Below are 17,445 nucleotides of genomic sequence, written 5' to 3'. Positions count from 1 at the left end.
CCATCAGCATGGCTCACCCTCCCCCCCTCGCCCTCCCCCCCCCACCCTCGCCTCCTCCCCCTCCCCCCCTCGCCTCCCCCTCCCCCCCTCCTCCCCCCTCCCTCCCCCCTCTCCCTCCCCCCCCCTCCCCCCCCCCCCTCCTCCCCCCCTCCCCCCCCCTCCTCCCCCTCCCCCCCCCCCCTCCCCCCCCTCCGCCTCGCCTCTACCTGCCTGAACACTCCCCCCTCCCCCCCCTCCTCCCTCCCCCCCCCTCCCCCCCTCCCCTCCCCCCCCTCCCCCCTCGCCTCTACCTGCCTGAACTCTCCCTCCTCCCCCTCGCCTCTACCTGCCTGAACTCTCCCCCTCGCCTCTCCTGCCTGAACTCTCCTCCTCCCCCTCGCCTCTACCTGCCTGAACTCTCCCCCTCCCCCTCGCCTCTCTACCTGCCTGAACTCTCCCTCCTCCCCTCGCCTCTCTACCTGCCTGAACTCTCCCTCCTCCCCCTCGCCTCTCTACCTGCCTGAACTCTCCCTCCTCGCCTCTCTACCTGCCTGAACTCTCCCTCCTCCCCCTCGCCTCTCTACCTGCCTGAACTCTCCCTCCTCCCCCTCGCCTCTCTACCTGCCTGAACTCTCCCCTCCTCCCCCTCGCCTCTCTACCTGCCTGAACTCTCCTCCTCCCCCTCGCCTCTCTACATGCCTGAACTCTCCCTCCTCCCCCTCGCCTCTCTACCTGCCTGAACTCTCCCTCCTCCCCCTCGCCTCTCTACCTGCCTGAACTCTCCCTCCTCCCCCTCGCCTCTACCTGCCTGAGCTCTCCCTCCTCCCCCTCGCCTCTCTACCTGCCTGAACTCTCCCTCCTCCCCCTCGCCTCTCTACCTGCCTGAACTCTCCCCCCTCCCCCTCGCCTCTCTACCTGCCTGAGCTCTCCCTCCTCCCCCTCGCCTCTCTACCTGCCTGAGCTCTCCCTCCTCCCCCTCGCCTCTCTACCTGCCTGAGCTCTCTCCCCGCCCCCCTTTTATCCCTCTCTCTGTACCTGGCTGCACCGCGCCCCACACACACACACACACACACACACACACACACACACACACACACACACACACACACTGTACATTTCTGTGGGCTGTGACTGCCGTCCTGACTAAGCACTGACTGTGTCACGTTGTCTATAAATAGCAATGAGAGACACGGGAGGATGTGAGTGAGGTCAGCCACACACACACACACACAGACACACACACAGACACACACACAGACACAGACACACACAGACACACACACACACACACACAGACACACACACAGACACACACACAGACACAGACACACACACACACACACACACACACACACACGTCTCTTTCAGGGGGTTCCGACACCCCACTGCTCACCAGTGCAGAGCTGTGTGTGTTTTGGGATTTTGGAGGGGTGGTGTGTGTGTTTTCTGGGGGAGGGGGTTTCAGAGGGGGCCAGTCTGATGATTGAATTCTGGAAGGGTTGTGTGTGTGTGTGTGTGTGTGTGTATTGTATTGTATGTCTCTTTATTTATATAGCGCCATAAATGTACATAGCGCTTCTCAGCATTAATACATGGGGTAATCAAATAAATAACAGATAATATAAATAACACATATTGTGAATAAGCGCTTTAGACATAAAAGTAACATTAAGGAAGAGGAGTCCCTGCCCCGAGGAGCTTACAGTCTAATTGGTAGAGTGTGTGTGTGTGTGTGTCTCCAGAGGGCGGTCGGATTGAATTCTGGAGGGGGGGGGGGGGGGTGTGTGTGTGTGTGTGTGTGTGTGTGTGTGTGTGTGTGTGTGTGTGTGTGTGTGTGTGTCTCTACAGAGGGCGGTCGGATTGAATTGTGGAGGGTGTGTGTGTGTGTGTGTGTGTGTGTGTGTGTGTGTGTGTGTGTGTGTGTGTGTGTGTGTGTGTGTGTGTGTGTGTGTGTGTCTCTCTCTCTCCAGAGGGCGGTCGGATTGAATTCTGGAGGGGTGTGTGTGTGTGTGTGTGTGTGTGTGTGTCTCTCTCCAGAGGGCGGTCGGATTGAATTCTGGAGGGGTGTGTGTGTGTGTGTGTGTGTGTGTGTCTCTCTCCAGAGGGCGGTCGGATTGAATTCTGGAGGGGTGTGTGTGTGTGTGTGTGTGTGTGTGTGTGTGTGTGTGTGTGTGTGTGTGTGTGTCTCTCTCCAGAGGGCGGTCGGATTGAATTCTGGAGGGTGTGTGTGTGTGTGTGTGTGTGTGTGTGTGTGTGTGTGTGTCTCCAGAGGGCGGTCGGATTGAATTGTGGAGGGGTGTGTGTGACGATTTAACTTTGGATGGAAGAGGGGTGTGAGAGCTCTGGAGGGGAAAGGGTGCGTCTGTTTGCGTTCTGGAGGTGCACTTTTTGGGTTTAAGGAGAGGTACTCTGAAGTTTGGTGGGGGTGAGTGTGGGTGGGGGGGGGTGTGTGTTGAGATACTGGGTTGGATGGGGGGGGGGAGAGGCCGGGATACCCCTTGTGATTAACGTGCGTTTCCGCCCCGTGGTTTCAGGCATTACCCAAGCAATCTTTCACCATGGTGGCCGACACGCCAGAAAACCTTCGCCTGAAACAGCAGAGTAACCTGCAGAGCCAGGTGAGAGGCTCCGCCCCCCGCGCACACATCTGATCTCATGCCCATATAAGGACAGCCTTCCAGGTTACATGTATGTGGGATGTCTGCCCCCCGCGTGTGCGTGCGAGCGGAGAGGCCTGGGATCGCCGTGTAGTTCCGTGCTAATAAAAACGGTGCAGTTATATTCCCCGCTCTGCCCCGCGTGTAATCTGCCCCGCGTGTAATCTGCCCCCGCGTGTAATCTGCCCCCGCGTGTAATCTGCCCCCGCGTGTAATCTGCCCCCGCGTGTAATCTGCCCCCGCGTGTAATCTGCCCCCGCGTGTAATCTGCCCCCGCGTGTAATCTGCCCCCGCGTGTAATCTGCCCCCGCGTGTAATCTGCCCCCGCGTGTAATCTGCCCCCGCGTGTAATCTGCCCCGCGTGTAATCTGCCCCGCGTGTAATCTGCCCCCGCGTGTAATCTGCCCCCGCGTGTAATCTGCCCCCGCGTGTAATCTGCCCCCGCGTGTAATCTGCCCCCGCGTGTAATCTGCCCCCGCGTGTAATCTGCCCCCGCGTGTAATCTGCCCCCGCGTGTAATCTGCCCCCGCGTGTAATCTGCCCCCGCGTGTAATCTGCCCCCCCGCGTGTAATCTGCCCCGCGTGTAATCTGCCCCGCGTGTAATCTGCCCCCGCGTGTAATCTGCCCCCGCGTGTAATCTGCCCCCGCGTGTAATCTGCCCCCGCGTGTAATCTGCCCCCGCGTGTAATCTGCCCCCGCGTGTAATCTGCCCCCACGTGTAATATGTCCCGCGTATAATATGCCCCGCGTATAATATTCCCCGCTCTGCCCCCGCGTATAATATGTCCCGCGTATAATATGTCCCGCGTATAATATGTCCCGCGTATAATATGTCCCGCGTATAATATGTCCCGCGTATAATACGTCCCGCGTATAATATTCCCCGCTCTGCCCCGCGTATAATATTCCCCGCTCTGCCCCCGCGTATAATATGTCCCGCGTATAATATTCCCCGCTCTGCCCCGCGTATAATATGTCCCGCGTATAATATGTCCCGCGTATAATATGTCCCGCGTATAATATGTCCCGCGTATAATATGTCCCGCGTATAATATGTCCCGCGTATAATATGTCCCGCGTATAATATGCCCCGCGTATAATATGCCCCGCGTATAATATGCCCCGCGTATAATATGCCCCGCGTATAATATGTCCCGCTTATAATATGTCCCGCGTATAATATGTCCCGCGTATAATATGTCCCGCGTATAATATGCCCCGCGTATAATATGTCCCGCGTATAATATGTCCCGCGTATAATATTCCCCGCTCTGCCCCCGCGTATAATATGTCCCGCGTATAATATTCCCCGCTCTGCCCCGCGTATAATATGTCCCGCGTATAATATGTCCCGCGTATAATATGTCCCGCGTATAATATGTCCCGCGTATAATATGCCCCGCGTATAATATGCCCCGCGTATAATATGCCCCGCGTATAATACGTCCCGCGTATAATATTCCCCGCTCTGCCCCCGCGTATAATACGTCCCGCGTATAATATTCCCCGCTCTGCCCCCGCGTATAATATTCCCCGCTCTGCCCCGCGGTCCTCATGTTTGCAAATAGAACGAACCTCTTTCCGAAAACATAATAATCTCCCGTTGACGCGCGAGGCCGCAGCCTCGGAAATGGGGCAGTCCGACCTCGCCCCGCTTCAGCAGGAGGGCCGGCGCTTTACCTACGCCCGCTCCCTGCGGCCTACGTGGTCCGACCTCGCTCCGCTTCAGCAGGAGGCCGGCGCTTTACCTACGCCCGCTCCCTGCGGCCTACGTGGTCCGACCTCGCTCCGCTTCAGCAGGAGGCCGGCGCTTTACCCACGCCCACTCTCTGCGGCCTACGTGGTCCGACCTCGCTCCGCTTCAGCAGGAGGCCGGCGCTTTACCTACGCCCACTCCCTGCGGCCTACGTGGTCCGACCTCGCTCCGCTTCAGCAGGAGGCCGGCGCTTTACCTACGCCCGCTCTCTGCGGCCTACGTGGTCCGACCTCGCCCCGCTTCAGCAGGAGGCCGGCGCTTTACCTACGCCCCGCTCCCTGCGGCCTACGTGGTCCGACCTCGCCCCGCTTCAGCAGGAGGCCGGCGCTTTACCTACGCCCGCTCTCTGCGGCCTACGTGGTCCGACCTCGCCCCGCTTCAGCAGGAGGCCGGCGCTTTACCTACGCCCGCTCCCTGCGGCCTACGTGGTCCGACCTCGCCCCGCTTCAGCAGGAGGCCGGCGCTTTACCTACGCCCGCTCTCTGGGGCCTACGTGGTCCGACCTCGCCCCGCTTCAGCAGGAGGCCGGCGCTTTACCCACGCCCGCTCTCTGCGGCCTACGTGGTCCGACCTCGCTCCGCTTCAGCAGGAGGCCGGCGCTTTACCTACGCCCGCTCTCTGCGGCCTACGTGGTCCGACCTCGCCCCGCTTCAGCAGGAGGCCGGCGCTTTACCTACGCCCGCTCTCTGCGGCCTACGTGGTCCGACCTCGCCCCGCTTCAGCAGGAGGCCGGCGCTTTACCTACGCCCACTCCCTGCGGCCTACGTGGTCCGACCTCGCCCCGCTTCAGCAGGAGGCCGGCGCTTTACCTGCGCCCGCTCTCTGCGGCCTACGTAGTCCGACCTCGCTCCGCTTCAGCAGGAGGCCGGCGCTTTACCTACGCCCGCTCTCTGCGGCCTACGTGGTCCGACCTCGCCCCGCTTCAGCAGGAGGCCGGCGCTTTACCTACGCCCGCTCTCTGCGGCCTACGTGGTCCGACCTCGCCCCGCTTCAGCAGGAGGCCGGCGCTTTACCTACGCCCGCTCTCTGCGGCCTACGTGGTCCGACCTCGCTCCGCTTCAGCAGGAGGCCGGCGCTTTACCTACGCCCGCTCCCTGCGGCCTACGTGGTCCGACCTCGCCCCGCTTCAGCAGGAGGCCGGCGCTTTACCTACGCCCACTCTCTGCGGCCTACGTGGTCCGACCTCGCCCCGCTTCAGCAGGAGGCCGGCGCTTTACCTACGCCCGCTCTCTGCGGCCTACGTGGTCCGACCTCGCCCCGCTTCAGCAGGAGGCCGGCGCTTTACCTACGCCCGCTCTCTGCGGCCTACGTGGTCCGACCTCGCCCCGCTTCAGCAGGAGGCCGGCGCTTTACCTACGCCCACTCCCTGCGGCCTACGTAGTCCGACCTCGCCCCGCTTCAGCAGGAGGCCGGCGCTTTACCTACGCCCACTCTCTGCGGCCTACGTGGTCCGACCTCGCTCCGCTTCAGCAGGAGGCCGGCGCTTTACCTACGCCCGCTCTCTGCGGCCTACGTGGTCCGACCTCGCCCCGCTTCAGCAGGAGGCCGGCGCTTTACCCACGCCCGCTCTCTGCGGCCTACGTGGTCCGACCTCGCTCCGCTTCAGCAGGAGGCCGGCGCTTTACCTACGCCCGCTCTCTGCGGCCTACGTAGTCCGACCTCGCCCCGCTTCAGCAGGAGGCCGGCGCTTTACCTACGCCCGCTCTCTGCGGCCTACGTGTGCCGTATCCCGAGAGCAGCGGGGGTTTGGCAGTAGGGGACTATATTTCAGCCTGTAAGTGTGTAACCCCCGTCCCCCCCCCGTCCCCCCCTGTCCCCTGTCCCCCGTCCCCCCCTGTCCCCCGTCCCCCAGGTGCGTTACAAGGAGGACTTTGAGAAGAACAAGGGGAAGGGGTTCAGTGTGGTGGCCGACACGCCCGAGCTGCAGAGAATCAAGAAGACGCAGGATCAGATCAGCAACGTGAGTATCTCGCCCCTATCCTGACCCTCCCACGGCCTGTCCCCCCGCCTCATCCTCACCGCTTCTTGTACACATGGCGCTCCCTCGCACCCTTCCCTCCGGCTCGCGTCATGCGGGGGGGGGGGGGAGGAGTTATATCCGCTGATACTGTGCCGCCGCCGCTCTCCTGCAGAGCTTACAGTCTTATGGTGCGCCCCCCCGGATCCCCAGGAGAAGAAATTACCCATCTGATCACAAAGGTGGGGGAGGGTAGCTCAGCAATTAACCTGCCCCCCCTCCTGTCTCCCCACCCACCTGTCTCTCTTCCCCCCTCCCCCACCTGTCTCTCTTCCCCCCTCCCACACCTGTCTCTCTTCCCCCCCTCCCCCACCTGTCTCTCTTCCCCCCCTCCCCCACCTGTCTCTCTTCCCCCCCTCCCCCACCTGTCTCTCTTCCCCCCCTCCCCCACCTGTCTCTCTTCCCCCCCCCTCCCACACCTGTCTCTCTTCCCCCCTCCCTCACCTGTCTCTCTTCCCCCCTCCCCCACCTGTCTCTCTTCCCCCCTCCCCCACCTGTCTCTCTTCCCCCCCTCCCTACCTGTCTCTCTTCCCCCCTCCCCCACCTGTCTCTCTTCCCCCGTCCCCCACCTGTCTCTCTCTTCCCCCCTCCCCCACCTGTCTCTCTCTTCCCCCCCTCACCTGTCTCCCCCCCCCCCTGTCTCTCTTCCCCCCTGTCTCTCTTCCCCCCCCCCCCACCTCTGTCTCTCTTCCCCCCCCCCCCACCTGTCTCCTTCCCACCCCCCCCGTCTCTCTCCCCCCACCCCTGTCTCTCTCTCCCCCCCCCCCTCTGCAGATAAAGTATCATGAGGAGTTTGAGAAGAGCCGGATGGGGAATCCGATGGAGGGAGGGGAGCCGGAGAGAAGAGGGTCAGAGGACGGGGCAAACTACCGCAGACCGCCCCCCGAGAGCGTGCAGCAGCACCTCCCCCCTCCCAGCACCCCAGGTAACTCCACGTGCCCCCCTCCCCACCGCCTCACCGCCCCACCTTTAGCCATAGAGGTTGTGCTAAAGTTACAGAGTACGGGCATTGAGTGGTTTCCCCTCCCCCCCCCCGTGTCTGATACCCCGGCGGCTCTCTGTACTTTCTAACCCCCCCCCCTTCCCTCCGCGTCAGTCTTTCAGCCGCTGCCGCAGCAGAAACAACCCGCCAAATCCTACGGATACCAAGAGGCCGCCGCTCCCGCCTCCTCTCAACGCGGCGCTGCGGCAGGGGGGGTAAGAAGTGTGTGTGACTGTGTGTGTGACTGTGTGTGTGTGACTGTGTGTGTGTGACTGTGTGTGTGTGACTGTGTGTGTGACTGTGTGTGTGACTGTGTGTGTGACTGTGTGTGTGACTGTGTGTGTGACTGTGTGTGGGTGTGACGACTGTGTGTGGGTGTGACGACTGTGTGTGTGTGACGACTGTGTGTGTGTGACGACTGTGTGTGTGTGACGACTGTGTGTGTGTGACGACTGTGTGTGTGTGACGACTGTGTGTGTGTGACGACTGTGTGTGTGTGACGACTGTGTGTGTGTGACGACTGTGTGTGTGTGACTGTGTGTGTGTGTGTGTGTGACTGTGTGTGTGACTGTGTGTGTGTGTGTGACTGTGTGTGTGACTGTGTGTGTGTGTGTGACTGTGTGTGTGTGTGACTGTGTGTGTGTGTGACTGTGTGTGTGTGTGACTGTGTGTGTGTGTGACGACTGTGTGTGTGTGACGACTGTGTGTGTGTGACGACTGTGTGTGTGTGACGACTGTGTGTGTGTGACGACTGTGTGTGTGTGACGACTGTGTGTGTGTGACGACTGTGTGTGTGTGACGACTGTGTGTGTGTGTGACGACTGTGTGTGTGTGTGACGACTGTGTGTGTGTGTGACGACTGTGTGTGTGTGTGACGACTGTGTGTGTGTGTGACGACTGTGTGTGTGTGTGACGACTGTGTGTGTGTGTGACGACTGTGTGTGTGTGTGTGACGACTGTGTGTGTGTGTGTGACGACTGTGTGTGTGTGTGTGACGACTGTGTGTGTGTGTGTGACGACTGTGTGTGTGTGTGACGACTGTGTGTGTGTGTGTGACGACTGTGTGTGTGTGTGACGACTGTGTGTGTGTGTGACGACTGTGTGTGTGTGTGACGACTGTGTGTGTGTGTGACGACTGTGTGTGTGTGTGACGACTGTGTGTGTGTGTGACGACTGTGTGTGTGTGTGACGACTGTGTGTGTGTGACGACTGTGTGTGTGTGACGACTGTGTGTGTGTGACGACTGTGTGTGTGTGTGTGACGACTGTGTGTGTGTGTGTGACGACTGTGTGTGTGTGTGTGACGACTGTGTGTGTGTGTGTGACGACTGTGTGTGTGTGTGTGACGACTGTGTGTGTGTGTGTGACGACTGTGTGTGTGTGACGACTGTGTGTGTGTGACGACTGTGTGTGTGTGACGACTGTGTGTGTGTGACGACTGTGTGTGTGTGTGTGACGACTGTGTGTGTGTGTGTGACGACTGTGTGTGTGTGTGACGACTGTGTGTGTGTGTGTGACGACTGTGTGTGTGTGTGACGACTGTGTGTGTGTGACGACTGTGTGTGTGTGACGACTGTGTGTGTGTGACGACTGTGTGTGTGTGTGACGACTGTGTGTGTGTGTGACGACTGTGTGTGTGTGTGACGACTGTGTGTGTGTGTGACGACTGTGTGTGTGTGTGACGACTGTGTGTGTGTGTGACGACTGTGTGTGTGTGTGACGACTGTGTGTGTGTGTGACGACTGTGTGTGTGTGTGACGACTGTGTGTGTGTGTGTGACGACTGTGTGTGTGTGTGTGACGACTGTGTGTGTGTGTGACGACTGTGTGTGTGTGTGACGACTGTGTGTGTGTGTGACGACTGTGTGTGTGTGTGACGACTGTGTGTGTGTGTGACGACTGTGTGTGTGTGTGACGACTGTGTGTGTGTGTGACGACTGTGTGTGTGTGTGACGACTGTGTGTGTGTGTGACGACTGTGTGTGTGTGTGACGACTGTGTGTGTGTGACGACTGTGTGTGTGTGACGACTGTGTGTGTGTGACGACTGTGTGTGTGTGACGACTGTGTGTGTGTGACGACTGTGTGTGTGTGACGACTGTGTGTGTGTGTGTGACGACTGTGTGTGTGTGTGTGACGACTGTGTGTGTGTGTGTGACGACTGTGTGTGTGTGTGTGACGACTGTGTGTGTGTGTGTGACGACTGTGTGTGTGTGTGTGACGACTGTGTGTGTGTGACGACTGTGTGTGTGTGACGACTGTGTGTGTGTGACGACTGTGTGTGTGTGTGTGACGACTGTGTGTGTGTGTGTGTGACGACTGTGTGTGTGTGTGTGACGACTGTGTGTGTGTGTGTGAACGACTGTGTGTGTGTGTGACGACTGTGTGTGTGTGACGACTGTGTGTGTGTGACGACTGTGTGTGTGTGACGACTGTGTGTGTGTGACGACTGTGTGTGTGTGTGTGACGACTGTGTGTGTGTGTGACGACTGTGTGTGTGTGTGTGACGACTGTGTGTGTGACGACTGTGTGTGTGTGACGACTGTGTGTGTGTGACGACTGTGTGTGTGTGACGACTGTGTGTGTGTGACGACTGTGTGTGTGTGACGACTGTGTGTGTGTGACGACTGTGTGTGTGTGACGACTGTGTGTGTGTGACTGTGTGTGTGTGACGACTGTGTGTGTGACGACTGTGTGTGTGACGACTGTGTGTGTGACGACTGTGTGTGTGACGACTGTGTGTGACGACTGTGTGTGACGACTGTGTGTGACGACTGTGTGTGACGACTGTGTGTGACGATTGTGTGTGACGACTGTGTGTGACGACTGTGTGTGACGACTGTGTGTGACGACTGTGTGTGACATCGCCGCGTGGATCTGGACTGGAATAGTACTGTTGCTGTCACCGCGTGTTTTGAGTACGTTGTACTCCCCGCTAACCTGTTTTTTCTCTCTCCCCCTCCCCCCCCCCCCTTCCTCCCGCGCAGAAGCGTTTCCGCGCCGTGTACGATTACAACGCGGCGGACGAGGACGAGGTGTCATTCCAGGACGGCGACAACATCGTCAACGTGCAGCAGATCGACGAGGGCTGGATGTACGGGACGGTGGAACGCACGGGGGACACGGGCATGCTTCCGCCAACTACGTGGAGGCCATCTGACCAGGGGCGCGCGGGGAAGAGGAACCGCCAACCCTCGTCCTGCTCCCAAAATCATGAAGCATTCCAGTGCAGCCCCCCTCTCCACACTGTGTGAATGGGTGGGCCACATCTCTCCCCTTCCCCCCCCCCCCTCTATGCCAGCATCCTCTCCTTAACCCCCCTCTAAGGCGGGGGGAGACGCTGCAGCCCCCCCTGCCTGCGAAGGGTTTAATTATCTCTCTTGCTTCATTCTATCCCAGAAGAACAGAATGGGGGGGGGGTGTACCTCGACGCCCTCCCCCCCCCCCTCGTTCCCTTTCGGCCTCCCCCCCCCCCCCCCTCGTTCCCTTTCGGCCTCCCCCGTGCCAGAACAGCCTCTCTCTCTCTGCGCTTTGAGCTGGTATATCTTGGTATATTTTTTTAAGTAGAATATTGGACGCGCTTCGGCGCCGCACACAGCGGAGGACGGATAATCTGTACCTCGCACCCGCTACTTACATTCCCCACAATCCATCTCTCCCCCTCCCCCCCCCCCCCTAACACCAGGTGACGCTCCCCACCCTCTCCTCCCCCCCCCCGTGTGGAGCTGCACGCATGCGCGGTGTATGAAATGCAAGTCGCAAACCCCGATGTTAAGAGGTTTTACGAGGAATCCTTTGGGATGGGGAGTGGGGGGGGGGTTTCCGTGTCCCACGTCCCGTGGTCCATTAAACGGTGTCTCATCCCCACCGCCGATCCTCCCCCTGCCGGTGTTGAATCCAACGCGGTTCGCCGGCCGGAGCTGGTTGACCCTGGCCACAGACGAGGCGGAAACGAGTCCGGCCAAAGCACAAAAGACCCCTTTTCAGCAGATCAATAACGTTAAACACGGTTGATTATCATTGATCTGGCGTAGGCCTCTGCGGGTGCTGGGGGGGGCGGGGGGTTAATGGCGGGCGTGATGAAGGTACCCGGCAGTGATATGAGCTGCTGCTTTCAGTAGTATAATACAAAGCTGAGTTTTATATAAGGAGCGCTCGAGCAACTCTTTCTGCCGACTCCAGTCATCAAGGGCCACCAACAGGTCTGGTTTTAAGGATATCCCTTACTACTACTCCCTGTGCTGAAGCAGGGATGACCCTTACCCGTCTGTGGCCCCTTGAGTACTGGGCGTTGGCTAAACGCTCATGCAGAAGTCCCAAGCATTTGTAGTCGGGGAGAATATATAACTCTGCCGCCCCCTCCCACTGTCTGGGGGGGTACCGTCCCCCCCCCCGAATATTAACCCCCTTCCTGCCAGGAGGGGGCGATCATTCCCTTTGCCTTCTATGATTTAACAACAAAAAGCTATATATATATATATATATTGCAGCTGATTAGTAAACAGATGGAAAGATTTAATTATAATATTTTGACATTAGTGATTTTTTGTCCCCCCCCCCAATGTATTTTTTATATATATATATATATATTTTCTTTTTACGTGTCATTGCGAAACTGGTTAGCGGCCGCAGCGTTTGAGGTTTCGGCCCGGGCGACGCGCTTTTTGCGAGGGCGCTGGCACAAACGGGGGGGGGGGGTGGTTTGGAAGAATTTGGCGGGGACGTGGCTGCGTTTTTTTTTCCTCACCAGTCCTGTTTGTACGCGCGCTCCCGGGGGGGGGGGGGGGGGGGCTGTGTTTGCAGCCTGATTTTTACAGCGGGGTCCCTATCCTCCGGGGAGGGGGGGGGGGGTCCTTTAAAACGGTGTAGGATTTACAGGCCCAAACCTAATTTAAACCAGGGCTGTTGCTGGTTGTATTTGCCAAACCGCTCCTCCTCGGAGCTTGCACGTGGCACGAGCGTGGCAGTCCCGTCTTCCAGGGGGGTGTTAAACGGGCGATGCCAGAGCGAGGGGGGTAACAGCAATTCGGAGCCACGAGCAGCGGGGGTGTATGTTCGGGGGGGGGCGATGCCTTTTCTAGGGGCCTTTACATATAAAGGTGCCACGTGGTTCGCAGACTCTAAGCCGGGAGCGGCCGAATCTCCAGTCCCCAAGGGGCATCCATGCTTCGACCTGTGCTGAAGCGGGGTTAGACGTAAAACGGCCTCCTGGGGGCCCCTGAGGACTGGAGTTTGGCCGTTCCCGCGTCCCAACCTTCGTATGTTGAGCCGGCCGGTCCGTTGGCTCGGTGTCGAACTTTTTAACGGCCGTTTTCGCTCCTCCTGCTTAACCCCTCCCCTCCCGCGTGACGCACACGCAGACGCGCGAGAAGAAAAACAACTGGCTGGCGGTGTGGATTCTAAAAAAAAACCAGTGGTTCTGTACAACATGTACCTCCCCCCCCCCCCCCCCCCGGCTTAACCCTCCCCGCCCCCCCCCTCCCCCCCGGCTTAACCCTCCCTCCCCCCCTGCTTAACCCTCCCGGGAGGGAGGACGGGGTAGTGAGGGGGGGGGGGGGGGGTCAAGCACAAGTCTTTCCAATAACCCCCAACTTCGTTCCTAAAGCACAATTACTGGAGCAAACGCAGCTGGGAATCACAAGTGTGAACGTGGCGGGGGGGGGGGGGTACCCGATACTGTAAAATACTTCATACATTCCTACCCAGAGCAGCGATGGCTTCCTTCCGGAAAGGCTTACGTCCCGGCGAAACATTAACCCCCCCCCCAACCCCTATACGGGTTAGAAAGGGACCGCGATCCCTGCAGACCGTTGCGCCACGTGTAGTGCGGAGGAGCCGCTGTGCGCAGGAAAGATAGCGCGCGGGCACAAAGATGGCCAAAACTGTTTCTGGAACACGAGTATGTTCCTTAGGACCAAAATAAACCAATCTGCGGGTTTCTGTAACCGCTTTCAGCCAGAGTGGAAACGCACTGCCGCCATCTTTAGCAGTGGGGGGGGATGGGGGGTTAAGATTGAGGGAATGATGCCCAGGAACCACTTTGCTGCCAATATCGCCACGCCTTTCAGGCGGCCAAAGTGGTAGGTGCTGCCCCAACCGTCCCGGTGAGCACGGTTCTCCGTCCTCAATCAATGCACTTTTATTTCTTGCTCGTCCTAGCGCAGGGTCGGGCGTCTCGTCCTAGCGCAGGGCCGGGCGTCTCGTCCTAGCGCAGGGTCGGGCGTCTCGTCCTAGCGCAGGGTCGGGCGTCTCGTCCTAGCGCAGGGTCGGGCGTCTCGTCCTAGCGCAGGGTCGGGCGTCTCGTCCTAGCGCAGGGTCGGGCGTCTCGTCCTAGCGCAGGGCCGGGCGTCTCGTCCTAGCGCAGGGTCGGGCGTCTCGTCCTAGCGCAGGGTCGGGCGTCCCGTCCTAGCGCAGGGTCGGGCGTCTCGTCCTAGCGCAGGGTCGGGCGTCCCGTCCTAGCGCAGGGTCGGGCGTCTCGTCCTAGCGCAGGGTCGGGTGTGACGTATTCGCCGCTCCGCGTACGAACCATTCCACGCTCGCGTTCCCGTTCTGTTTGATCCCGGGGGCCGGGAAAGCCGGTGTTTGGATAACTGCTTGGGGGCTATAATCAGCAAAGGAAAAATAAATGTTCAAAAAAAAAACACAATCGCAGCTGCCAAGAAAAAAGCTTTTCTCGGGTTACTTCAAATCTAAAATAAAAGTATCATTTTTACCTGTGAGTTCTGCGTGTTTTCATTTTGGTGGGGGGGGGGTCTGCTTTTTGGTGTATGTGGGGGGGGGTCTGCTTTTTGGTGTATGTGGGGGGGGGTCTGCTTTTTGGTGTATTTGGGGGGGGGGTGGGTCCGCTTTTTGGTGTATGTGGGGGGTGTCTGCTTTTTGGTGTATTTGGGGGGGGGTGGGTCCGCTTTTTGGTGTATGTGGGGGGGGTCTGCTTTTTGGTGTATGTGTGGGGGGGTCTGCTTTTTGGTGTATGTGGGGGGGGGGTCTGCTTTTTGGTGTATTTGGGGGGGGATGGGTCCGCTTTTTGGTGTATGTGGGGGGGGGGTCTGCTTTTTGCTGTATGTGGGGGGGGTCTTCACGTGGAGAGGAATCCCTTTCCCAAACACTGTGATACCACGTTCTGCGTGAGGCTTTTCCTTCACGTGGAGAGGAATCCCTTTCCCAAACACTGTGATACCACGTTCTGCGTGAGGCTTTTCCGTCACGTGGAGAGGAATCCCTTTCCCAAACGCTGTGATACCACGTTCTGCGTGAGGCTTTTCCTTCACGTGGAGAGGACTCCCTTTCCCAAACACTGTGATACCAGGTTCTGCGTGAGGCTTTTCCTTCACGTGGAGAGGACTCCCTTTCCCAAACACTGTGATACCAGGTTCTGCGTGAGGCTTTTCCTTCACGTGGAGAGGAATCCCTTTCCCAAACACTGTGATACCACGTTCTGCGTGAGGCTTTTCCTTCACGTGGAGAGGAATCCCTTTCCCAAACACTGTGATACCACGTTCTGCGTGAGGCTTTCCTTCACGTGGAGAGGAATCCCTTTCCCAAACACTGTGATACCAGGTTCTGCGTGAGGCTTTTCCTTCACGTGGAGAGGAATCCCTTTCCCAAACACTGTGATACCACGTTCTGCGTGAGGCTTTTCCTTCACGTGGAGAGGAATCCCTTTCCCAAACACTGTGATACCACGTTCTGCGTGAGGCTTTCCTTCACGTGGAGAGGAATCCCTTTCCCAAACACTGTGATACCACGTTCTGCGTGAGGCTTTTCCTTCACGTGGAGAGGAATCCCTTTCCCAAACCCTGCGATACCACGTTCTGCGTGAGGCTTTTCCTTCACGTGGAGAGGAATCCCTTTCCCAAACACTGAGATACCACGTTCTGCGTGAGCCTTTTCCTTCACGTGAAGAGGAATCCCTTTCCCAAACACTGTGATACCACGTTCTGCGTGAGGCTTTTCCTTCACGTGGAGAGGAATCCCTTTCCCAAACACTGTGATACCACGTTCTGCGTGAGGCTTTTCCTTCACGTGGAGAGGAATCCCTTTCCCAAACACTGTGATACCACGTTCTGCGTGAGGCTTTTCCTTCACGTGGAGAGGAATCCCTTTCCCAAACACTGTGATACCACGTTCTGCGTGAGGCTTTTCCTTCACGTGGAGAGGAATCCCTTTCCCAAACCCTGTGATACCACGTTCTGCGTGAGGCTTTTCCTTCACGTGGAGAGGAATCCCTTTCCCAAACACTGTGATACCACGTTCTGCGTGAAGCTTTTCCGCCACGTGGACAGGAATCCCTTTCCCAAACACTGTGATACCACGTTCTGCGTGAGGCTTTTCCGTCACGTGGAGAGGAATCCCTTTCCCAAACGCTGTGATACCACGTTCTGCGTGAGGCTTTTCCTTCACGTGGAGGAATCCCTTTCCCAAACACTGATACCACGTTCTGCGCGAGGCTTTTCCTTCACGTGGAGGAATCCCTTTCCGAAACACTGATACCACGTTCTGCGTGAGGCTTTTCCTTCACGTGGAGAGGAATCCCTTTCCCAAACCCTGTGATACCACGTTCTGCGTGAGGCTTTTCCTTCACGTGGAGAGGAATCCCTTTCCCAAACACTGTGATACCACGTTCTGCGTGAGGCTTTTCCTTCACGTGGAGAGGAATCCCTTTCCCAAACACTGTGATACCACGTTCTGCGTGAGGCTTTTCCTTCACGTGGAGAGGAATCCCTTTCCCAAACACTGTGATACCACGTTCTGCGTGAGGCTTTTCCTTCACGTGGAGAGGAATCCCTTTCCCAAACCCTGTGATACCACGTTCTGCGTGAGGCTTTTCCTTCACGTGGAGAGGAATCCCTTTCCCAAACACTGTGATACCACGTTCTGCGTGAAGCTTTTCCGCCACGTGGACAGGAATCCCTTTCCCAAACACTGTGATACCACGTTCTGCGTGAGGCTTTTCCGTCACGTGGAGAGGAATCCCTTTCCCAAACGCTGTGATACCACGTTCTGCGTGAGGCTTTTCCTTCACGTGGAGGAATCCCTTTCCCAAACACTGATACCACATTCTGCGTGAGGCTTTTCCTTCACGTGGAGAGGAATCCCTTTCCCAAACCCTGTGATACCACGTTCTGCGTGAGGCTTTTCCTTCACGTGGAGAGGAATCCCTTTCCCAAACACTGTGATACCACGTTCTGCGTGAGGCTTTTCCTTCACGTGGAGAGGAATCCCTTTCCCAAACACTGTGATACCACGTTCTGCGTGAGGCTTTTCCTTCACGTGGAGAGGAATCCCTTTCCCAAACCCTGTGATACCACGTTCTGCGTGAGGCTTTTCCTTCACGTGGAGAGGAATCCCTTTCCCAAACCCTGTGATACCACGTTCTGCGCGAGGCTTTTCCTTCACGTGGAGAGGAATCCCTTTCCCAAACACTGATACCACGTTCTGCGCGAGGCTTTTCCTTCACGTGGAGAGGAATCCCTTTCCCAAACCCTGTGATACCACGTTCTGCGCGAGGCTTTTCCTTCACGTGGAGAGGAATCCCTTTCCCAAACCCTGTGATACCACGTTCTGCGTGAGGCTTTTCCGTCACGTGGAGAGGAATCCCTTTCCCAAACCCTGTGATACCACGTTCTGCGTGAGGCTTTTCCGTCACGTGGAGAGGAATCCCTTTCCCAAACACTGTGATACCACGTTCTGCGTGAGGCTTTTCCTTCACGTGGAGAGGAATCCCTTTCCCAAACCCTGTGATTCCACGTTCTGCGTGAGGCTTTTCCTTCACGCGGAGAGGAATCCCTTTCCCAAACACTGTGATACCACGTTCTGCGTGAGGCTTTTCCTTCACGTGGAGAGGAATCCCTTTCCCAAACACTGTGATACCACGTTCTGCGTGAGGCTTTTCCTTCACGTGGAGAGGAATCCCTTTCCCAAACACTGTGATACCACGTTCTGCGTGAGGCTTTCCTTCACGTGGAGAGGAATCCCTTTCCCAAACCCTGTGGTACCACGTTCTGCGCGAGGCTTTTCCTTCACGTGGAGAGGAATCCCTTTCCCAAACACTGTGATA

At 57.9% G+C, this 17,445-nt stretch overlaps 1 protein-coding gene across 1 annotated transcript; it reads left to right on the top strand.

The window, feature by feature from the left end:
- The first annotated feature begins 2,470 nt into the window (after positions 1-2,470).
- LOC142475826 (LIM and SH3 domain protein 1-like) lies at positions 2,471-14,100 on the top strand. The gene is given in 6 exon segments (XM_075581552.1): positions 2,471-2,597; positions 6,246-6,353; positions 7,185-7,335; positions 7,507-7,607; positions 10,376-10,523; positions 10,526-14,100. Coding segments are annotated over 6 exon segments (591 nt in total). The 5' UTR covers positions 2,471-2,537; the 3' UTR covers positions 10,549-14,100.
- Positions 14,101-17,445: the final 3,345 nt, after the last annotated feature.

This window comes from Ascaphus truei, unplaced genomic scaffold (assembly GCF_040206685.1).
Source record: "Ascaphus truei isolate aAscTru1 unplaced genomic scaffold, aAscTru1.hap1 HAP1_SCAFFOLD_1406, whole genome shotgun sequence".
Lineage (NCBI taxonomy): Eukaryota > Metazoa > Chordata > Amphibia > Anura > Ascaphidae > Ascaphus > Ascaphus truei.
This window is presented reverse-complemented; position numbering and strand designations above follow the sequence as displayed.